This window comes from Scyliorhinus torazame, chromosome 13 (genome assembly GCF_047496885.1).
Source record: "Scyliorhinus torazame isolate Kashiwa2021f chromosome 13, sScyTor2.1, whole genome shotgun sequence".
In the NCBI taxonomy this organism is placed as follows: Eukaryota; Metazoa; Chordata; class Chondrichthyes; order Carcharhiniformes; family Scyliorhinidae; genus Scyliorhinus; species Scyliorhinus torazame.
In genome coordinates this window covers 131,103,788-131,127,960 of record NC_092719.1, presented here as the reverse complement: position 1 = coordinate 131,127,960, position 24,173 = coordinate 131,103,788, and the positions used below count along the sequence as shown (strand labels likewise).

General features: G+C 54.1%; 1 protein-coding gene across 2 annotated transcripts in view; it reads right to left on the bottom strand.

Moving 5' to 3' along the window:
* The window catches only part of LOC140388277 (ras association domain-containing protein 1-like), a 157,515-nt gene that overhangs the window by 30,142 nt on the left and 103,200 nt on the right, over window positions 1–24,173 (bottom strand). The window contains exons 2-3 of one of the 2 annotated variants that reach the window (XM_072472154.1): window positions 17,374–17,498; window positions 4,603–4,716 (exon numbers count right to left, since the gene is read on the bottom strand). In XM_072472154.1, coding sequence (XP_072328255.1) covers window positions 4,603–4,716; window positions 17,374–17,498 — 239 coding nt within the window. The remainder of the gene's footprint in view (window positions 1–4,602; window positions 4,717–17,373; window positions 17,499–24,173) is intronic. The other variant, XM_072472156.1, reaches the window with a different exon arrangement.

Sequence of the window (24,173 nt, the reverse complement as noted above, 5' to 3'; positions counted from 1 at the left end):
TTCACCCCCCCAGCACACCCACTCCCTAGCTCACCCCCCCAACCCGCCCACCCCAACGCACCCATTCCAACTCACTCCCCCAAACGAACCCACTGCCGAATTCGGCCCGAGCGCACCCGCTCCCCAACTCGCCCCCCCAGCGCACACTCCCCAACTCCCCCCCCCATGCGCACCCACTCCCCAACTCCCCCCCCCACCAACGCACCCACTCCCCAACTCCCCCCCCCACCAACGCACCCACTCCCCAACTCCCCCCCCCAACCAATGCACCCACTCCCCAATTCGCACCCCCCACACACCCACTCCCCAATTCGCCCCCCAGCCCACCCATTCCCCAACTCACCCCCCAGCGCACCCACTCTATAACTCGCTCTAGTGCGCCCCCTCCCCAGCGCACCCACTCCCCAACTCGCCCCCGAGCATCCCGTCCGCAACTCGCCCCCCCAGCACAACCACACCCCAACTCGCCCCCCTCCCCAAATCGCCCCACAGCGCAACCACTCCTCAACTCACCCCCCCCAGTGCACCCACTCCTCAGCACTTCTCCCCCCAGCAGCGCACCCACTCCCCCCCCAGCAGCGCACCCACTCCCCCCCCAGCAGCGCACCCACTCCCCTCGCCCCAGCAGCGCACCCACTCCCACCAGCAGCGCACCCACTTCCCCCCTCCAGCAGCGCATCCACTCCCCCCCCAGCAGCGCACCCACTCCCCCCCCCAGCAGCGCACCCACTTCCCCCCTCCAGCAGCGCATCCACTCCCCCCCCAGCAGCGCACCCACTCCCCCCCCCAGCAGCGCACCCACTCCCCCCCCAGCAGCGCACCCACTCCCCCCCCAGCAGCGCACCCACTCCCCTCGCCCCAGCAGCGCACCCACTCCCACCAGCAGTGCACCCACTTCCCCCCCCAGCAGCGCACCCACTCCCCCCCCCCAGCTGCGCACCCACTCCCCCCTCCCCCCAGCAGCGCACCCACTCTCCTCCCAGTGCACCCTCCCCACCCAGCGCACCAACTCCCTCCCCAGCACAGCCACTCCCCCCCCCCCCCCCTCAGTGCACCCCCCCCCGCGCACCAACTCCCCCCCAGCACAGCCACTCCCCCCCCCTCCAGTGCACCCCCCCTGCGCACACACTCCCCCCCCGCCCCCCCAGTGCACCCACTCCCCAACTCCCTCCCCAGTGCACCCACTCCCCAAGTCACCCACCCCAGCGCACCCTCTCCCCAACTCGCCGACGAACCCACTCACCCCCCCCAGCGCACCCACTCCCCAACTCCCTCCCCCCCAGCGCACCCACTCCCCAACTCCCCAGCGCACCCACTCCCCAACTCGCCCACGCCAACGAACCCACTCACCCCTCCACAGCGCATCCACTCCACCCCCCCCAGCGCATCCACTCCCCCCCCCCCAGCGCACCCACTCCCCAACTCCCTCCCCCCAGCGCACCCACTCCCCAACTCCCCAGCGCACCCACTCCCCAACTCGCCCACGCCAACGAACCCACTCACCCCTTCACAGCGCATCCACTCCCCCCACCCAGCGCACCCACTCCCCAACTTCCCCTCCAGCGCACGCACTCCCCAACTCGCCACCCCAGCGCACCCACTCCCCAACTCGCCCTCCCAGCGCACCCACTCCCCAACTCGCCCTCCCAGCGCACCAACTCCCCAACTCCCTCCCCAGCGCACCGACTCCCCAACTCCCTCCCCAGCGCACCGACTCCCCAACTCCATCCCCAGCGCACCCACTCCCAACTCCCTCCCCAGCGCACCCACTCCCCAACTCCCTCCCCAGCGTACCCACTCCCTAACTCCCTCCCCAGCGCACCCACTCCGCAACTCCCTCCCCAGCGCACCCACTCCCCATCTCCCCCCCCAGCGCACCCACTCCCCAACTCCCACACCCCCAGCGCACCCACTCCCCAACTCCCACCCCCCCAGTGCACCCACTCCCCAACTCCCCCCCCAGCGCACCCGCTCCCCAACTCCCCCCCCAGCGCACCCGCTCCCCAACTCCCCCCCCCAGCGCACCCGTTCCCCAACTCCCCCCCCCTCCCAGCGCACCCACTCCTCACGTTGCCCCCTTGTGCACCCACTCCCCAACTCCCCCCCAGTGCACCCACTCCCCAACTCCCCCCCCCCAGTGCACCCACTCCCCAACTCCCCCCCCAGTGCACCCACTCCCCAACTCCCCCCAGCGCACCCACTCCCCAACTCCCCCCCCAGCGCACCTTCTCCCCAACTCGTCCACGCCAACGAACCCACTCACCCCCCCCCACAGCGCATCCACTCCCCCCCCCCGCGCACCCACTCCCCAACTCCCTCCCCAGCGCACCCATTCCCCAACTCCCTACCCAGCGCACCCACTCCCCAACTCCCTCCCAGCGCACCCACTCCCCAACTCCCTACCCAGCACACCCACTCCCCAACTCCCCCCCCCCAGCGTACCCGCTCCCCAACTCCCCCACCCCCAGCGCGCCCGCTCCCCAACTCCCTCCCCAGCGCACCCGCTCCCCAACTCCCTCCCCCCAGTGCACCCACTCCCCAACTCCCCCCCCCAGCGCACCTGCTCCCCAACTCCCCCCCAGCGCACCCGCTCCCCAACTCCCCCCCCCAGCGCACCCGTTCCCCAACTCCCCCCCTCCCAGCGCACCCACTCCTCACGTTCCCCCCTTGTGCACCCACTCCCCAACTCCCCCCCAGTGCACCCACTCCCCAACTCCCCCCCAGTGCACCCACTCCCCAACTCCCACCCCAGCGCACCCACTCCCCAACTCCCCCCAGCGCACCTTCTCCCCAACTCGTCCACGCCAACGAACCCACTCACCCCCCCCACAGCGCATCCACTCCCCCCCCCCACGCACCCCCCCCCCCCGCACACCCACTCCCCAACTCCCTACCCAGCGCACCCACTCCCCAACTCCCCGTCAGCGCACCTGCTCCCCAACTCCCCCACCCCCAGCACGCTCGCTCCCCAACTCCCGCCCCAGTGCACCCGCTCCCCAACTCCCTCCCCAGCGCACCCACTCCCCAACTCCCCCCCAGCGCACCCGCTCCGCAACTCACCCACCCCAGCCCACCCACTCCCCAACTCCCTCCCCAGCGCACCCGCTCCCCAACTCCCTCCCCCAGCGCACCCGCTCCCCAACCCCCCCCCCCAGCGCACCCGCTCCCCAACTCCCCCCACCTCACCTTCCCCCCTTGTGCACCCACTCCCCAACTCCCCCGCAGTGCACCCACTCCCCAACTCACCCCCAGTGCACCCACTCCCCAACTCACCCCCAGTGCACCCACTCCCCAACTCACCCCCAGTGCACCCACTCCCCAACTCACCCCCAGTGCACCCACTCCCAACTCCCCCCCCCAGTGCACCCACTCCCCAACTCCCCCCCCAGTGCACCCACTCCCCAACTCCCCCCCCCCAGAGCACCCACTCCCCAACTCACCCCCCCCCGAGCACCCACTCCACAATTCGCCCCCCAGCGCACCCATTCCCCAACTCGCCCCCCGAGCACCCACTCCCCAACTCCCTCCCAAGCGCACCCACTCCCCAACTCCCTCCCCATCGCACCCACTCCCCAACTCCCTTCCCAGCGCACCCACTCCCCAACTCCCTCCCCAGCGCACCCACTCCCCAACTCTCTCCCCAGCGCACCCACTCCCCAACTCCCTCCCCAGCGCACCCACTCCCCAACTCCCTCCCCAGCACACCCACTCCCCAACTCCCGAACTCCCCCCCCAGCGCACCCGCTCCCCCCAGCGCACCTGCTCCCCCAGCGCACCCGCTCCCCAACTCCCCCCCGCAGTGCACCCGCTCCCCAACTCCCCCCTCCCAGCGCACCCACTCCCCAACTCCCTCCCCCTCCCAGCGCACCCTTTCCTCACATCCCCCAGTGCAGCCACTGCCCAACTCCCCCCCCAGTGTACCCACTCCCCAACCCCCCCCCCCAGTGCACCCACTCCCCAACTCGCCCCCCGAGCACCCACTCCCCAACCCCCCCCCAGTGCACCCACTCCCCAACTCGCCCCCCGAGCACCCACTCCCCAACTCACCCCCGAGCACCCACTCCCCAACTCCCTCCCCCCAGCGCACCCACTCCCCAACTCCCTCCCCCCAGCGCACCCACTCCCCAACTCCCTCCCCCCAGCACACCCACTCCCCAACTCCCTCCCCCCAGCGCACCCACTCCCCAACTCGCTCCCTCATCGCAACCATATCCCACCTCGCCCCCGACATTTCCACTCCCTAACCTGCCCCCAACACCCCACATTCAGCAACTCGCCCACAACACCCCCCCTCACTCCCAATCCCTAACTCTCCTCACTCTCAACCCATCCTCTCCCCATTTTATTAATCCACTCCCTTCTTCACCCCCGCTTCTACTCCTCTCTTTAACTCTCTCCAGCCCCCTCGCCTCTGTTCACTCCCTCCCCATCTACTCCTCTCCCCAACTCTCTTCACCCCATCCCCTCAACACCCCGCATTCCTCTCTCCTCACCCCATCTCCAACCCTCTTTCTTCCTCGTCCCTCCAGAACTCTCCTTCCACACTCCTCATCCCTCTCTTCCTCACCCCCTACCCCGTTCCCTCAGCTCACAGTAACTCACCTTGTACTTCCTGGGTTTCTTGATGAACGAGGTCCTGGCAGTGAAGAACTGTTCAAATTCGGAGTCTTCCTCCTGACTGCAGTAACCACTGCTGCTAGTGCTGGTCCACGTCATCTGGAACAACGAGGAGAGGAGGAAGGGAAGGACAAAAAGTGGGAAAAAAGATAGCGATAACCCACTATAAGTGCGGAAAGCTGGCCTCAACTGGCTGTTAAAGCTCTTGTAGACAAAGCCCCGGCTTCTATGTGGATGAGGGAACTCTCTCTGTCTCCCTGGATTGCTCCTGTATTGTCTCAGCTCTGTACTGGGGGTTTCTCTCTCTCTCTCTGCCAGCCGTTGAAATTGGAAAGTACACACACTGTAAATCCCCAGAGCTGATTTGCTGGTGGGAAAAGGCTGGGAATGCATGATCTAATCCGGTTCCGCCTCCTTCCTGCCTTTTCTATGCAATCCTACTGATTTCACCGTCCAACTATTCCAACTGCCAAATGTAGCTGCTTTAACCCCTGCCATGCCAAACAGCTTTAAAAGGCACAAATCAAACCTGTAACAGGCCTTCTGGAAACAAAAGGGCTTTGAATAGAATGCAGTGCAAGATAAATCAAAAAGCGGGGGAGGAAAGGTGGGAAGAGAGGATCAGAGGTTGGGGGAAGAGGAGAAGGTACGCAAGGGGAGGGTATGGAAGGGGCGGGTGAGGGGTGAGAGGAGAGGATATGGAAGGGGAGGGTATGGAAGGGGAGGATGAGAGGAGAGATTATGGAAGGGGAGGGCGAGAGGAGAGGGTATGGAAGGGGAGGGCGAGGAGAGGGTATGGAAGGGGAGGGCGAGGAGAGCGTATGGAAGGGGAGGGCGAGGAGAGGGTATGGAAGGGGAGGGCGAGGAGAGGGTATGGAAGGGGAGGGCGAGAGGAGAGGGTATGGAAGGGGTGGGCGAGGAGGGGGTACGGAAGGGGTGGGCGAGGAGGGGGTACGGAAGGGGTGGGCGAGAGGAGGGGGTATAGAAGGGGAGAGGGAGGAGAGGGTCCGGAAGGGGAGGGCGAGAGGAGAGGGTACGGAAGTGGAGAGGGAGGAGAGGGTACGGAAGGGGAGGGCGAGAGGAGAGCGTACGGAAGGGGAGGGCAAGAGGAGAGGGTACGGAAGGGGAGGACGAGAGGAGAGGGCACAGAAGGGGAGGGCGAGATGAGGGGATATAGAAGGGGAGAGGGAGGAGATGGTCCGGAAGGGGAGAGGGAGGAGAGAGTATGGAAGGGGAGGGCGAGGAGAGGATACGGAACGGAAGGGCAAGATGAGGGGGTATAGAAGGGGAGAGAGGGAGGAGAGGGTCCGGAAGAGGAGGGCGAGATGAGGGGGTATAAAAGGAGAGGGCAAGGAGAGTGTATGGAAGGGGAGGGCGAGGAGAGGGTATGGAAGGGAAGGGCGAGAGGAGAGGGTATGGATGGGGAGGGAGAGGAGAGGGTACGGAAGGGGAGGGTGAGGAGAGGGTATGAAAGGGGAGGGCGAGGAGAGGGTACGGAAGGGGAACATAGAACATAGAAAACATAGAAAATACAGCACAGAACAGGTCCTTCAGCCCACGATGTTGTGCCGAACCTTTGTCCTAGATTAATCATAGATTATCATTGAATTTACAGTGCAGAAGGAGGCCATTCGGCCCTTTGAGTCTGCACCGGCTCTTGGAAAGAGCACCCTACCCAAACTCAACACCTCCACCCAACACCAAGGGCAATTTGGACATTAAGGGCAATTTATCATTGGCCAATTCACCTAACCCGCACATCTTTGGACTGTGGGAGGAAACCGGAGCACCCGGAGGAAACCCACGCAGACACGGGGAGGACGTGCAGACTCTGCACAGACAGTGACCCAAGCCGGAATTGAACCTGGGACCCTGGAGCTGTGAAGCAATTGTGCTATCCACAATGCTACCGTGCTGCCCTTGAGAACAAATAAATCTACACTATATTATTTTACCGTAATCCATGTACCTATCCAATAGCTGCTTGAAGGTCCCTAATGTTTCCGACTCAACTACTTCCACAGGCAGTGCATTCCATGCCCCCACTACTCTCTGGGTAAAGAACCTACCTCTGCTATCCCTCCTATATCTTCCACCTTTCACCTTAAATTTATGTCGCCTTGTAATGGTTTGTTCCACCCGGGGAAAAAGTCTCTGACTGTCTACTCTATCTATTCCCCTGATCATCTTATAAACCTCTATCAAGTCGCCCCTCATCCTTCTCCGCTCTAATGAGAAAAGGCCTAGCACCCTCAACCTTTCCTCGTAAGACCTACTCTCCATTCCAGGCAACATCCTGGTAAATCTTCTTTGCACCTTTTCCAAAGCTTCCACATCCTTCCTAAAATGAGGCGACCAAAACTGTACACAGTACTCCAAATGTGGCCTTACCAAAGTTTTGTACAGCTGCATCATCACCTCACGGCTCTTAAATTCAATCCCTCTGTTAATGAACGCGAGCACACCATAGGCCTTCTTCACAGCTCTATCCACTTGAGTGGCAACTTTAAAGATGTATGAACATAGACCCCAAGATCTCTCTGCTCCTCCACATTGCCAAGAACTCTACCGTTAACCCTGTATTCCGCATTCATATTTGTCCTTCCAAAATGGACAACCTCACACTTTTCAGGGTTAAACTCCATCTGCCACTTCTCAGCCCAGCTCTGCATCCTATCTATGTCTCTTTGCAGCCGACAACAGCCCTCCTTACTATCCACAACTCCACCAATCTTCGTATCGTCTGCAAATTTACTGACCCACCCTTCAACTCCCTCATCCAAGTCATTAATGAAAATCACAAACAGCAGAGGACCCAGAACTGATCCCTGCGGTACACCACTGGTAACTGGGATCCAGGCTGAATATTTGCCATCCACCACCACTCTCTGACTTCTATCGGTTAGCCAGTTCGTTATCCAACTGGCCAAATTTCCCACTACCCCATGCCTCCTTACTTTCTGCATAAGCCTACCATGGGGAACTTTATCAAATGCCTTACTAAAATCCATGTACACTACATCCACTGCTTTACCTTCATCCACATGCTTGGTCACCTCCTCAAAGAATTCATTAAGACTTGTAAGGCAAGACCTACCCCTCACAAATCCGTGCTGACTATCCCGAATCAAGCAGTGTCTTTCCAGATGCTCAGAAATCCTATCCTTCAGTACCCTTTCCATTACTTTGCCTACCACCGAAGTAAGACTAACTGGCCTGTAATTCCCAGGGTTATCCCTAGTCCCTTTTTTGAACAGGGGCACGACATTCGCCACTCTCCAATCCCCTGGTACCACCCCTGTTGACAGCGAGGACGAAAAGATCATTGCCAACGGCTCTGCAATTTCATCTCTTGCTTCCCATAGGATCCTTGGATATATCCCGTCAGGCCCGGGGGACTTGTCTATCCTCAAGTTTTTCAAAATGCCCAACACATCTTCCTTCCTAACAAGTATTTCCTCGAGCTTACCAATCTGTTTCACACTGTCCTCTCCAACAATATCGCCCCTCTCATTTGTAAATACAGAAGAAAAGTACTCGTTCAAGACCTCTCCTATCTCTTCAGACTCAATACACAATCTCCCGCTACTGTCCTTGATCGGACCTACCCTCGCTCTAGTCATTCTCATATTTCTCACATATGTGTAAAAGGCCTTGGGGTTTTCCTTGATCCTACCCGCCAAAGATTGTTCATGCCCTCTCTTAGTTCTCCTAATCCCTTTCTTCAGTTCCCTCCTGGCTATCTTGTATTCCTCCAATGCCCTGTCTGAACCTTGTTTCCTCAGCCTTACATAAGTCACCTTTTTCCTCTTAACAAGACATTCAACCTCTCTTGTCAACCATGGTTCCCTCACTCGACCATCTCTTCCCTGCCTGACAGGGACATACATATCAAGGACACGTAGCACCTGTTCCTTGAACAAGTTCCACATTTCACTTGCGTCCTTCCCTGCCAGCCTATGTTCCCAACTTATGCACTTCAATTCTTGTCTGACAACATCGTATTTACCCTTCCCCCAATTGTAAACCTTGCCCTGTTGCACGTACCTATCCCTCTCCATTACTAAAGTGAAAGTCACAGAATTGTGGTCACTATCTCCAAAATGCTCCCCCACTAACAAATCTATCACTTGCCCTGGTTCATTACCCAGTACTAAATCCAATATTGCCCCTCCTCTGGTCGGACAATCTACATACTGTGTTAGAAAAGCTTCCTGGACACACTGCACAAACACCACCCCATCCAAACTATTTGATCTAAAGAGTTTCCACTCAATATTTGGGAAGTTAAAGTCGCCCATGACTACTACCCTATGACTTCTGCACCTTTCCAAAATCTGTTTCCCAATCTGTTCCTCCACATCTCTGCTACTATTGGGGGGCCTATAGAAAACTCCTAACAAGGTGACTGCTCCTTTCCTATTTCTGACTTCAACCCATACTACCTCAATAGGTTGATACTCCTCGAACTGCCTTTCTGCAGCTGCTATACTATCTCTAATTAATAATGCCACCCCCCCCACCTCTTTTACCACCCTCCCTAATCTTATTGAAACATCTATAACCAGGGACCTCCAACAACCATTTCTGCCCCTCTTCTATCCAAGTTTCCGTGATGGCCACCACATCGTAGTCCCAAGTACCGATCCATGCCTTAAGTTCACCCACCTTATTCCTGATGCTAGGGAGGGCGAGGAGAGGGGGTACGGAATGGGAGGGCGAGGAGAGGGGGTACGGAACGGGAGGGCGAGGAGAGAGTACGGAAGAGGAGAGATTTTGGCCACACCTCAATCCCCAGAAGTGCGACGAGAGGATTATTAAAAAAACTCAGCCCACAGACTTGATATGTGCACCCGTGATACAAAATGACATACACACTCTGCTCTACCTTTTCCAACCTTACGTGTACCCTCAAACTGAGCAGTCACGCTGCCGCATAAATCACCAGAGAGGGGAAAGAAGAACATTTTCATCCTAGCAACTGGTCCACAACTACCCATTGTTTTTCTTTCAAGGGAGGTGCACACGGTGGGAGGATGTTGGAAGAAGCAAGTACACGGTCAGGAGGAGTTCCAGTTTTGCTTTCTCATGGCTTGTTGCCTTTTGGAAATTTTAGTATCATGGTGTTCAAAATCACATGGTGGGAGATGGTTTGGAAAAATCAGCTTCAGCATTTCCTCTACCAAAACAGTGACTAAAAGTACTTCATTGGCTGTGAAGCACTTAGGGATGTCCAGAGGTTGCGAATGACACGACATGAATGGAAATTATTTCTTTTGTCCCTCACATACATCCTCCAGAGCATTAAGCATCGCAAACACACCCTGGGAGATTGTTATTACAGAAAGCTGGGCCTTCTCCATTATAACCTCCACTGTTCAAGATGCTCAGCCCTGCTGTAATGTGAACTGAAATGGACTCAGATCATCTATACATGTTTTGTCTGCAAATCGTTGTGAAGTGCTGGAATGGGGGTGTATCCGGGCAGGACTCATAGGCAGATATGCGACGAAACAAACCCTGCATGGACACAGGGCCCCGACCAATAGCGGGATCCTATTCCACGCCGGTGGACTGGGTATCTAATCAGAGTCTGATTTAGCGCTGCATTTGCTGGGGATACAGCCAATCAGCATCAAATGCAGAGAAAAATCAAACTCTGGTTAGCGAGTCTGATTAACTGGTAACGAACGGTTAACTTGAGGGGAGGGTGCACAAGACCACGACGAGAGGGGAGGGAGAGGCTGCTGAGGTTTGTGATCAAACCACAAGGAGCAGAGCAGGTGACAGATTTGTGCCAGCCGCCAGCATTAGCGAGCCCAGGCTTGCAATAGGCATGAGGCCTGACATCTGGAGCCCCAGGCTACCTGTTGTGAGGTTCCCCCTCTGCAATGGCGGCCTGGATACTGAAGACAGATTTTGTGTCCGCTTGTGGGCAGGTAGCCCTGTTGGCCCCCAACACGCCTCCAGGGAAATAGCCCAGGTGCAGGATGGGGTTTCAGGCCATTAGGTCAATTTCTGCTCCCATCCACCTCCGTGCTCCCTCCCATTGTGAAAATGAATTGAAAATCCTAACAGGTTAAGTCTGCACGTCAAGAATTAAACTGAAAGCTGGACTGTTGGTGAGCAAATTTTTACAGGCCTACTTTACAGAAACTCAAGCAAAAAGAGCCAGAGTTTGGTCAGTTCAAGACCCCCCCCAGCCCCGAGGGGAGTTAACTGGATATTTAAATGAGGAATGTGACTCCGGTTGGTTGCAGCTGTTTTGAATTAATCCACAAATATGGAAAAAACAGGAAGGAAGGAATGATAACCCTCTTCAAGGCAACTCTCTTGTAACTGCCCACCCTGCCAAATCCCTAGGGAGTCAGAATGTAAGTAACCAAGGAGGGAATGTTGATTCAGTGAAGGCACTTTCCTTCCTCGCTAGTCCTGGGTTTTCTATGGCGAGTTGCTGGCATCCCTGACAGACCATTAACCTGCCCCTCCCCCCGTAGTGCCACATCCCAGAGAGCACACTGCAATGTGAAAGAGTCCCAGACGCTGTATTCATTAACACAGATGAGGCTGCATGTGCCTCAGGCTGAGTGAGGAGATAATATAACAGCCACCATTGTGCAGATGGTAGGTCGCTTGCAGCTCCCCTCCATCCCCAGGAGAAATGCCAACTAATTTGAGTCCCAGCTGTACGCCAGCCGTTGCTTCCCTTTACTTCTACCCTGAGCAACCCCCTGCCTCTTGCTGCTACAGCTCATTTAAAGTGACAGTCCCTCTATGCCATGAGACAGACTGACCTAACTTTTCCCATCAGTATTTTAAAACACTGTTTTAAGATAGGGAACCCGAGCTCAAAGATCTTGGTGATTTCATCCAAAGCTGGTTTAGCACAGGAGGGGCTGGTTTAGCACAGGGCTAATTAGCTGGCTTTTAAAGCAGACAAAGGCAGGCCAGCAGCACGGTTCAATTCCTGTACCAGCCTCCCCGAACAGGCGCCGGAATGTTGAGACTAGGGGCTTTTCACAGTAACTTCATCTGAAGCCTACTTTGGACAATATTCGATTTTCATTTTCATTTCATTTCAAGCTTTCCTGCTGATGTTCTACCAAATCTGGTTCACCCATCACCCCCTTGTGCTGGCTGTCCTAGGTTGTTCCCTGCCCAATAACAATTTCACATTTCTCATCAGGGTTCTAATCCCTCCATGGCTTTGCCTTTCCTTATTACTCCAGTCTTCCAACCCCCCCTCCCCCCCGAGATCTCGGTGATCTCCAGTTCTGGCATCCAAAGCACCCACAGCTGCTCCACCACTAACAACCATGTCTTCACCTGTTGAGGCCCTCAGATCTGGAAACCCTTCAATAAATTGCTCTCTCTTCTTTCTCCTCCTTTAAATTGATCCTTCTCTGTGACAAGGCCTTGGTCACCTGCTCTTATATCTCTTCATGTGGCTCAGCGACATTTTACTTTTTGTCCTTCAAGGTGACTTTTAAAAAAAAATTTAAAGTGCCCAATTCTTTTTTTTCCCCAATTAAAGGGCAATTTAGTATGGCCAATCTACCTACCCGGCACATCTTTGGCTTGTGAGGGGCAAGACCAACGCAGACACGGGGAGAATGGGAAAACTCCATACGGCCAGTGACCCGGGGCCAGGATCAAACCCGGATCTTCGGCGCCGTGAGGCAGCAGTGTTAACCCTGAACCACCGTGCTGCCTCCCTTTGATGTGAAGATGACCACGTTCGCTGTCTGGGGTATTTTCTGGGGTTCCGGGTGGGCGACTGCGCCCAGATGGCTACTCTGCAAATAGGGCAGGATACCACAGGTGGTTGGATTGCTGGCTTGGGATTTTCTCTCTCTGCCTCTGATATGTCCTTGCTTTCAAAGGACGCTGCATTGTTTTTTTCAAATTGGCCGCCCCTGGTTTCAGTGGTCTAGGGTGAACTTCTCCAGGTCTCGGGTTGATGTCAAAACTCCGAAGCGAAGCTATCAGATTGGCCTTGTATCGTTTCCTGTGACCACCATGAGAATGCTCTCCTTCGAAGGTTCGCATTGGATAGAGAGTGTATCAGGCATTCTTGCTACAGTAGTGACTGTCTCACTATGGTGTGGATGCTTGGCACGCCAGCTCAGGTGAACATGGTATCATAATGAAAGCACTGAAAATACTCAACCCGGTTTGGCAACATCTGTGGAGAGAGAAACAGAGTTAACGTATCAAGTCCAATATGACTCTTCTTTTGAAGTTAAAAGTATTGGACTCGGAATGTTGGGCAGGATTCTCTGTTCATTCGCTGGCGATGGGATTCTCTGCTCCCGCTGGCAGCACACCCCTGCCCGCGGATTTCCAGTGAGGTGGCTTCAATGGGAAATCCCATTGACAAACGGCGGGAGTAAAGAATCCCGCTGCCCGCGAACGGTGCACCAAATTCTCTGCTCTCACTAGCAACGGTAGTGGGGCGGATGTGCAACGGAGAATCCCGGCCGTCAACTCTGTTTCTCTCTCCACAGGTGCTGTCAGACGTGCTGGCTATTTCCAGCATTTTCTGCTTTTATTTCAGATCTCCAGCACTGCAGTATTTTGCTTTTATTTATATCATAGCACTCCTGTGAAGTGCCTCGGGATGTTTTTACACATTAATGACTCTTGTATATAAATGATGCTGTTAATTAATTGGCAAGGGACTCAATTGGACACCCAACATGACAGTGGTGATTCCTGTTATGCTGTTGTGAAGAATGGGTCAGGCAACTAGGCATGGCGGTGCTTATTGGGCAATGCCTGGATGTGTTACCTGACTGAGCCCGTGTTTAATATTAAACAAAATAAAAAAACAAGGGGACTGGATGATGCACAGGGTGAACAGCTTTGGATGCTTAGTCTGAAACTAGCCCAGATTACAAAGTCACAAAATATTTACAGCGCAAAAACAGACCTGTCGATCTAACAGGTCCATTTCAGTGTTTATTCTCATGAGCCTCCTCACACCCAGCTTCATCTCACCCTTATCTGTTTATCTAACTTCCCTTTAAGCAGACCAATGCCATTTGCCTCAACTACTCCGCATGTTCCACATTCTAAGCACCTTCCAGTAAGGAGGTTTACCTTGAATTGCTTAATTAATGACTAACTTACATGTATGGCCTCTAGTTGTGGCTTTGCCTGAAAGTGGAACCCTTTTCTAAACTTAATCTTTCTAATCTCTTAGGTCTGATGGGTTAAGGATGCTATTTTTCCTCAGTCTTCCACTGAGAGAGTTTGGTACGAAATGAGTTCGGCAGTCTCAAACCAGTTTCTGTCACATGGAGCCACAGCATAAAACAATTCATAATTTGGCAGTCTCGAGCTTTTCATGCGCTGAACATTGAATTTAGTTCAGCAGAGACGCCTCTTTCTGTACACACCTTGTTTATGTCAGGTGAATTCAACAAGAAAGACAAACTGACCTTCCTTGATGTGAAGTTGCCTGCATTACCCAGTCTGCCTGTGAACTGCCATTGATGTCCATGTGGACTGCAATGCAGGAAGCACAGTTACAGAAGGAAGAACACGGAACCAATCCCACCATGCAATGCTTTTTCATCAAGCCCAGTTTTCATCAGAGACACTGGGTGGAAAACCCAACTAGAACCTAGAATTCCTACAGTACAGGAAGAGGCCATTCGGTCCATCGAGTCTGCACTGACCCTCTGAAAGAGAACCCTACCAAGGCCCACTCCCCCGCTCTATCCCCGTATCCCCATAAAGCCACCTAACCTGCACATATTTGGACACCAAGAGGAAATTTAGCATGGCCAAGCCACCTAACCTGCACATCTTTGGACTGTGGAAGGAAACCAGAGCATCCGGAGGAAACCCACACAGACACGGGGAGAAAGTGCAAACTCCACAAAGAACATCACCCGAAGCCGGAATTGAACCCAGGTCCTGGTGCTGTGAAGCAGCAGTGCTAACCACTGTGCCACCATGCCGCTCCAGGAGGGGTTTGCTTCCTCAGATACCAAGCGGGTTTGAGTCATTAATGCAAAGGGCTGTTGCTCCTTTGCCAGGGAGACACCAGTTGGACCACTGTGGTGAGAAATGGGAATGTCAGACTGTAACGTGTCCTACATTACAATAGTGACTATACTTCAAAAGATCTTCATTAGCTGTTAAGCACTTTGAGACAGCCAGTTGTTGTGGGCAGCACGGTAGCATAGTGCTAGGCACTGTGGCTTCACAGCACCAGGGTCCCAGGTTGGATTCTTTGCTGGGTCACTGTCTGTGCAGAGTCTGCACGTTCTTCCCCCGGGTGCTCCGGTTTCCTCCCACAGTCCAAAGACATGCAGGTTAGGTGGATTGGCCATGCTAAATTGCCCTTAGGTGTCCAAAAAGGTTAGGAGGGGTTATTGGGTTACGCGGATAGGGTGGAAGTGAGGGCTTAAAGTGGGTCGCTGCAGACGCGATGGGCCGAATGGCCTCCTTCTGCACTGTATGTTCTATGTATGTTCCATCTACGTATAAATGCAAGTCTTTATTTTTAAAAATCTCCTGGTATAGCTTCGTGTCAATTTTTTGTTTTTTAAATACCCAATTCTTTTTCCCCAATTAAGAGGCAATTTAGCGTGGCCAATCCACCCAGCCTGCACGTCTTTAGGTTGTGGGGGAAAGAAAACCATGCAGACATGGGGAGAATGTGCAAACTCCACACGGACAGTGGCCAGAGGACGGGACTGAACCCGGGTCCTCGGCGCTGTGAGACGGCAGTGCTAACCACTGCACCGCCCCATCAAATTTGTTTTAATAGCACTGGGGTGTATTTGTATTAATATAAAGACAAGTTGCTGATGTTGTTATTGTCAGAGTTTGCAGCATCAACTGTTGAAATGACAAAATTAGATAAAATATGATTATGACTCATAAAGGGGACGGAGTTGGGCTAAATGTTAATCCTTTATCTGTTGTGCAAGGAGGTTGCTAAAGGACTGGTTTCTCAATAGGGGATGAGTCCTGCAGCCCTGAACCAACCATTCAGAAACAGTCACTTAATGAGTGGCAACTTCCAAGGCCAGCATTTCACTGCAGTGAAGTTTTCGGTTCAGTGCCAACAGCGACATAGGATAAGGCCACTCACCACAAACATAGGAACAATATGGGTAGGACAAGCCCTACTTGGTCATACAGTCGCAATGTGTCATGCACTGCAATGCAGACACTCGCCACCCCACTTAGAGTGATCTCCTGGGACAGACGAGAAATCAGGCCCTGGAGCCAGTTCAGTCAAGGACAGCAACCTAATGGGGCTCAAAAAGCATGCTGAGCCTGGGGTACAGAGTACACCCAGTCTGTGTGATTTCAGTCTGACTGTGTTATATTACCAATGCTCATTTACTAAGGTAGCCAACAGAGCAGGATTGCAAAACAACAACAAGACCCAGTCATTTCTCAGATTCTAGCTCTGTAAATTATGTGGCAGGAAGTCAAAAACCAATCCATGTATATCTAAAAATAATAATAGTTCTTCATTTCCTTTCTCTTTATTGACTTACAGCAGTCTGACAGAAGCCTCAGCATGAGGTGCACTTCAACCAAAGGAAAAATGTGGGGAATAAAAAGCAGATCACAGGAACTCTTGTCGCAGCATAAGAATAGTTGCCCATTCGGCACCCACTCCATCCACTGGTGCATAAGTGGATTCTCCTGCCCGTGACATATTGTTGTATGCCAATTGTCCACCTCTGCTCGGTGCCCCTCTCTCTAATCCTTGCTGCCTCCTCAGTCCTTGCCACCCCTCTCTCAGGCCTTCACCCTCTCCCAAACCCTCACCACTTTTCTCCTGAGCCCTCAGCCCCACCACATCATCCGCAGAAGAGAGATGGCGAAGGGGGGGATGAATGCTCGGGAGGCTTGGTGACAAAGACTCAGCAGGAATGGAAGGGCTTGGGAGGCGGTGGTGAGGACTTGGGGTGGGTGGGCGAGGTCTCGGGAGGTGGCGAGTGAGGGGCAAGGAAGGTGGGCAACGGGGATACAATGAAATCAGCAGTGGAAGAAACTTTGCATGTGCTGATGGACAGAGCAGGCATGCATAACTGTTCCTTTGTGTCATCTGCAAATGCAGCCAAAGCAGGAACCCCAATATTAACACTGCATTCATGCTGCATCCATGCCTGGCGCCTTTCTATTCGGCAGTGTGCGAGGTCCACTTTAAAGCAAAGATCTGACTTATTCAAATTCAAAGGTTGGGTTCTGATAACCTTATTAGAACCTGCGGCTATATGCACAGCTCATATTTATTTAACAGGGTAAGGGTTACTAGTTTAAGCTTCACTCACAATCGGTGCCCTATTCATTAGAATGGATTTTGGGATCTTAGTAAAGTGCACAGTCCTGAGGTTGTTGAAGGAACATGAGTGATTATCCTGTGCTGACAGCCTCATTGTTTGAAATTAGGACCCTCGAGAAATGGTTGCCGTTGAGCTGGTAATGGATCAGGACTGAGGGCTCTCCTATCCATTAGACGGAATGGATATGATGGACTGATTGACCCTTCCCATTCCACGGGTCATTGTTTTGAGGTATTAAATGAACTACAATCAGTTGCTGCATATCCATGCTGCAATTAACATATTGAATCGTAATTCTACTGCCTTTGTGCCTCAACTAATTTGCCTAGTGTCAGCTGGCTTCCACCTTTCTCCTTGCCGTCGCCCCCCCCGCCCGCCCACCACCTTTATCCACACTCGAATCCACGGGTTACCAGACAGATTTGCAGTCCCTTACCACATTGGTGTCCTGTTCAAGTGCATTATCAGAGATGTCCACAAGGTTCGATGTCTTGGTCTTTGGCCGGTTACAGTCTAACTGAATCAGGGGTCGGCAGCGGTAGTGACACCGGAATCTACAGTCTGAAACAGGAGCAAAGAGAAAAAGAGGCTTTGGATTTGTGCCCAGGCAATTAAATAATACCGAGGAGGAGCTGATTGTTTAACCCAATTATTTATCATTATCTTGAATATCTGATCAGCGGGATTCTCTGTTACATTGGCAGTGCACCCATGCCCACATGTTTCCCAGCGGCATGGGGCAGCCACAATGAAAAATCCCATTGTCAGGTGGCGTGAACGGAGAATCCCGCTGCCGGCGAGGGTGTGCCACCCAGAAAAACGCAGCTGGCGGACCGGAGAATCCCGCCCCCTATCTTTCATAGGATCGGTCCTCCTGTCTCCTATACATGTTCACGACCATTGGACTCGCCAACTCTTGCTGGACTGTATTCTTGGGCATTTCACTATATGATCACCTGCTTGCAACTGCCCTGCTCTGATAACCGTCTTTCCACCAATATGTCAATCAGTCAATAATGGCAGCTTCAATACCCACAATCCTCTGCAATCCAAAAGCTCCTTTATCTGCTGTCTCAGAAACAGAGAGACATAGAAAATAGGAGCAGGAGTGGGCCGCTCGGCTCATCGAGCCTGCTCTGCCATTCAATGTGATCATGGCTGATCCTCAATCGCAACATCATATTCCTGCTCTCTCCCTTGACTTGTTTAGCGTCTAGAAATCTCTTCATTTCGGTCTTAAATATGTTCAATGACTTGGCCTTATGTGGTATAGAACTCCACAGGTTCACCATCCTCTGAGTGAAGTAATACCTCCTCATCTCAGTCCCAAGTTGCCTACCCAGTATCCTGCGACTGTGACCCCTTGTTCTACATGTCCCCAGCCAGGGGAAACATCATCCCAGAATCCAGTTTGTCCAGCCCTGTCGGAATTTTATTTGTTTCAATGAGATCTGGTCTCATTCTTCTGAACGCCAAGTGAATACAGGCCTAGTCAATCTGATCCCTACTAATAGGACAATCCTGGCATCCAAGGAATCAGTAAAGTAACCTTTGCTTCACTCCCCCTATGGTAAGTATATCCTTTTTTAGATAAGATGATCAATATTGCATTTAATACCTTGGGTGTGGTCTCACAAGGCCCTGTGCAGCTGCAGCAAGACATCCTGCCTTTTGTACTCAAGGGTGTGATGCACCTCTCACGAACGTGGTGCGGCCGGCCAATGCCTGGGAGAGCCTCCTCGCGGGCTTCCCGGAAATTTTCACGCCTCGTGGGATTCACAAGTCCAACGAGGCATCGGAGTCAGAATTCCGCCCACAAGAGACGGGACCAAACGGGGCGTTCTGAAGCCGATTTTAAACCGGATTCGGCGAATGTACCCGGTATCCACCGGCATTGCGGGATCCACCAGCACCCCCCCAGTGAGGCAAGAGCCGGGTGCTGTTCAGCACTGGTCCACACAAACGTGGGGCAGGCAGAACGACACTCAGGCGGGTGGGGGGGGGGGGGGGGGGGCGGTGGTTCTCCCAGGCCATTGGAGACCCCTGGGTGGTCAGGGATAGTGCAGGCTGGCCCCCTGGGCTTCTCCTTGGAACATGGGCACCTTGGCACTGCCTGCCCGAATGGCACTGCCAAGTCAGGAGCACTGCCTGGGTGCCAGTGCAAGGGTGGCACTGCCAAGGGTCAAGGACAGGGGGTGGGGGGGGGGGGGGGGGGCCATGCCCATGAAAGGAGGGTGGGTGTATATAGGGCAGGCAAGTAGGAGCCTCTGGGAGGTTGGGGTGGGGGGTGACGGGTGGGGTCCTGGAAGTGAAGGGGTGCTGTAAGGGTGTTTGGGGGGACCTGAAGTGGGAGTACACCCAGGGATCCCATAACGGGGTGTCCTCACTTGGGAGGAGGTATGGGGTAGTGCCCATGTGTGTGGGGGCTGAAATTGCCTATGCGTGGGATGTAGCGCGCTTAGAGATCAGGGCACCCTCAAAATGGCAGCCCGATGTCAGAGTTAGGCTCCCAGTGCTAAAACAAATTCCAAGGGCGCGATTCTCCAAAAAGATTTCTAAGTGTTGTAGCGAGCAGGAATTGCCGTGAGATTCCCACCTCTGCCCAGCAAGGCCATTCAATGTTAATTGGTCCACTTAATATGGCCCCACTGGCTTCTCGCTGCGAATGAAGGCTCACCAGCCGATTCGCTGGCATTGCACTCGTCAGCTCCTACGAACAATGTTGAGTGGCACTTAAACTGCACTTGCTCAGCCAACCCCAGCCAGCACGCAACAATGGTGACGAATGCCGGGAGTGTGACCAGAAGGACCGGTCTCTAGTGCAGGAAGATCATTGACCTACACCGGGTTGCACCAGTGAGTAGACACCAAGCCCCCCCCCCCCCATAGGAGCATCTACCAACTCTCCATGCGGCCCCTCCAGCCCTCCCTCCACCCCCTCTCCCTTAAACCCTCCCTTCACCCCCACCCCCTCCCAAAACTGAGATCCACACGCGTGGCTAATTATGCCCTCTCTGTGACTCCCCAGGAAAAGATCCCCCATAATCTCTGGGAGAGGGCCCAGACTGGCGGAGGTGTACCAGACCTAAGAATCTTCACCACCTTCGAGTGCCCTGGAGGTGACTGCGGTGATCGAGGACAGAGCGATCACCTACACGGAGGCTGGCGGTCGCCGCAGGGGTGAGGAACCACCAGGCTCCACCCCGGGCGACCTGTCAAACGCGAGTTGTTATTGCCTTACTGACTGACCCATCTCTCCCACTGACCACATGTCCATTCTCCCGCAGGTCCTCCTACAGATGGCATCAGCCCATCCCGGGCAGCCCCCTCTCCTGACTCCAAGGAGAACACCTCGGAGGAGAGCTCGGAGGACGACTCGATCGCGGCATCGCAGCCGATATCCCCACCCTCCACCCGCGCAGATACTTACACCTCGTTGGGAAATGTTAGTGGTCAGGCTTCACGGGCACAATCTGATGAGCACCACACTATTGCTGATGTGCATCAGGTGAAGGCAGGAACCCCCAGGTGAGACAGCAGTCTGAGGTCAGCTGGGTCCCAGCCTGATGCTGAACCCATGGAGATGTCACCGGCAATCAGTGGCACCAAGGCCAACACTGCTAGGATGGCAGTAGAGAGCCTGGTGCATGATGTCGGCACCATTAGTGAAGGTGTCCAAGACGTTGCGCGGTCGGTGACAGCCATTGCCGAGGGTCTCGGCAGAATGACTGCCTCGCTGGGGGATGTCACATAGTACCAGGTCGACCTTGAGGAGGTTCTGCGGGAAATGTCCCGCCCTCAGATGGGAATGGCTGAGGCACTGCGGAGCTTGTCCCAGTCGCAGGTGAGCATTGCTGAGGTGTTGCAGAGCATGTCGACACCATGGTGCACCAGGACTGGCAGAGCCAGATGATTCAGGGCAGCCAAGGCTCAAACCAGCTGCCCCTCAGACCCAGGGTGATCCCCAGGGTCCTACGGGCACCAACTGGGAGAAGGGGGCGTGGAGCGATAACTCGGACTCTTCCCATAGAGTGATGATGGTGGCCCTCAGCTCGCCCGAGTTCTGCCCCTCTGATGAGGCTGCGTCTTGCAGTCAGCACACGGGACAGCTGTGCATGTGCCACCAACAAGTGAGTCAGGGCCCTCTGGCCTCAGAGGACATCCGCCAGGGGCAGCAAAGGCCACAGGATGAGGTAAGCAGCAGGCTGTCTCCACCTCTGATGTGCATCCTGGGGAGACACCTAAAACGTAGTGGTAGAGCTAGGAAGGCCAAGCACATCGAGGATCACTTGACGGCACCATGGGAAAGTGGGGAATTGTATTACACATTGAACATCCTTTTGCACAACCATTATGATGCCTTTTGTCACTTTCCTCTGCAACAATGCGGGCTGACCTCCGAAACCTTGGCCCATCTCTCCAGGCATCTCCCCCTCGCCATGGAACCCATCTACCCGGTGGACATGTCCCCGGAGCTGTGTCCCATCCCCTGGGTGTTCAGATGTTGGTTGCTGCGTGTATGGTGTTGCCTCCCGCAGTGTTCAGGTACAGTGTCCTTGCATCAAGGTGTGATTTGGATGCTAGTCAATGACTCCCACATGCTACATGGCCCGGCCACTCAAGGGAATTCACTTGGGTTGTGTGAAGTGCTCACTTAACCATGATTGCCTATTCACTATTCGCAATAGCCTTCAGCCGCATGGCTAGAGGCGTCGGCAGTCAGTGGGGGTTATGGGTGGCCATTGGAGCAGACGGGCAGGGACAAGGGTTGCCCCCGGATCGTGTAGACATGATCCAGGGGTTGGCATGGTGGTGCAGTGAGCAGTTGCCCCCCCGGTTGCCCCCCATCCACGATGGCCCACCCCTGCGAAGGTCCCCCACCCCCAGCCCCCCATCCACGATGGCCCACCCCTGCGAAGGTCCCCCACCCCCAGCTGAGGGACCCCATCCCCCACCGAGCACTGGGGTAGCAAGCCCAGCGCCCCTGGGCTCGTTGCCTGTGAGCAAAGATGGCTACTCACCTCCTCAGCTCCCTACAGAAGCCCTCCCGCCAGGTTAACGTTTTTAAAAAGGAGTACTAATCAGTGCCAGCGTGACCACTAGCTGAAGAGGCCGATGAATGATGGGAAGCAGTTGAATATGGGTGGCTCTCGTTAATTGTATGGAAACTGGGCTGAAGAGGTGACAACTGGTTTCTCGCTACAGCAAGATCCCGATTTCACCCAAGGGAGTGAGCAGGTTGCATCGCAAACTGTTTGGCGCGTGGTGCGGCTCTCGTTTTTGGCCCCTCCCACTATTCAACGGCCTCGTTTCGCTTGAGCGAGAGTGTATTGAGGCCGGTGAATCATCACCCCCCCCCCCCCCCCCCCCCCCCCACTGTGTCATTGAATAGCGGTGGGGAACTCACTGGCAGAGCCGATGGGAAACTTCCTGAAATTCCCGCCACAAAAATTTTGGGGGAGAATCGCACCCAGTATTTTAAACTTGCACACTGGGTTGGGATTTGTCCGGCCGATCCTGCCAGTGGGATCCTCCAGTGCCGCCAATGGCGACCCCCCCTGCTGTTGTTTCCCTGGCGGCAGAGGGTGCGAACAATGGAAAACCCATTTGACAGCGGCGGGGCAGGAAGATCCTGCTGTCGGCCAATGATGGGCTGTATCTGCCAGCGTAAAATATGCCCGGGGGGACGGAGAATCCCATCCACTGCTTTTTTGGGGGCAAAAATGCCCACTTGAATCTAACGCCAGCTTTAACATTGATTCCTATGGGAAACCATGATTCACATAAAAGCTGTTTCACTTAACTGTGATTTCCTGGAAGGCAAACACAACCTAAAACAATGACCTCATACAATTCCAGTGCAGATGGAGACCATTTTGCCCAAAGGGTCTGCACCGACCCCCTGAAAGCACACCCTATCTAGGCCCACTCCCCCGCCCTACTCCCATAATCCCATCTAACCTGCACACTATAGGAACAATTTAGCATGTACAATCCACCTAACCTGCATACCTTTGGACTGTGGGAGGAAACTGTGAGGCAGCTGTGCTAACCACTGTGCGGTTCCTTAAGTATTTACTATACTTCACTGGATGTGGAGTGATTTGGGAATTCCTGAGCCTAATGTATGCTCTTTCCAAGTAACCTCTCCCTCCACTATAGGTAATGGTCTATAGTCTGCCTTAATTCCCATCAACTCTAGTTTCCATTTTGTTGCTTCACATGAATTATCTCCCTTGTCGAATACAGTTATCTGCCATTTCCTCTTTTGCTGTATCTTTGATGTTCCTTCATTCAGCAACGTTTGTGGCTTCACTACTGCCAAACTCCTCCATTGCTAAAACTATCTTCAAGAAGCTCAGCCTCTTAATTTGTGCCAAGTATTTCTTTCTCCTAACAGCCCAGATCAGAACACCTTGGAGGAAGCCATTCTGGCTCTTGAGCTTGTCCTGCCATTCCATTATAGATCATTGCTGCTTTGCAACTCCAAATCAGTTTTCCCTTCATGTTCATCAGTGCTCTACAAAATTACAATCAAAAATATCACCAATGACTTAGAACGATATTCATGTTCACCAAGATTTTTTAAATTTAAATTTAGAATACCCAATTCATTTTTTTTCCAATTAAGAGGCAATTTAGCGTGGCCAATCCACCTACCCTGCACATCTTGGGTTGCGGGAGCGAAAGCCACACAAACATGGGGAGAATGTGCAAACTCCACACGGACAGTGACACAGAGCCGGGATCAAACCTGGGACCTCGGCGCCGTGAGGCCGCAGTGCTAACCCACTGCGCCACCATGCTGCCCTCATGTTCACAAAGATAATTAAAGATGTGGGAGAGCACTTGACCCATCCAGAACACTCGGTGAGCCCTGGCCCCTTCACAGCATTTACTTCTGTTTTACTTGACTGAATGTCTACTCTATTATTAGATGTTGTTGATGCAAAGATTTATGAACCGCCAGCAGTTGATCAAATTCCTTATTCAACCAGAACATTTCTGGCGAGCTAGATTTAACTGGACTCAATGGGGCTTTGCTTTGGGTCCCTTAGTCCTCACCACAACAAAGGTCTCCCTCCTTCCATTCCTGGTAGTTGCACGGCTCACTGTAAACAAATCTGAGGCTAAACATTTGGTCTGGGACAGAATCTACACCCTCAACAACTGTACAGAGTTACCCGTGCCTGAGAGAGAAGTTGAAGCTGTGGTTAAAATGATTGCCGGGTTATG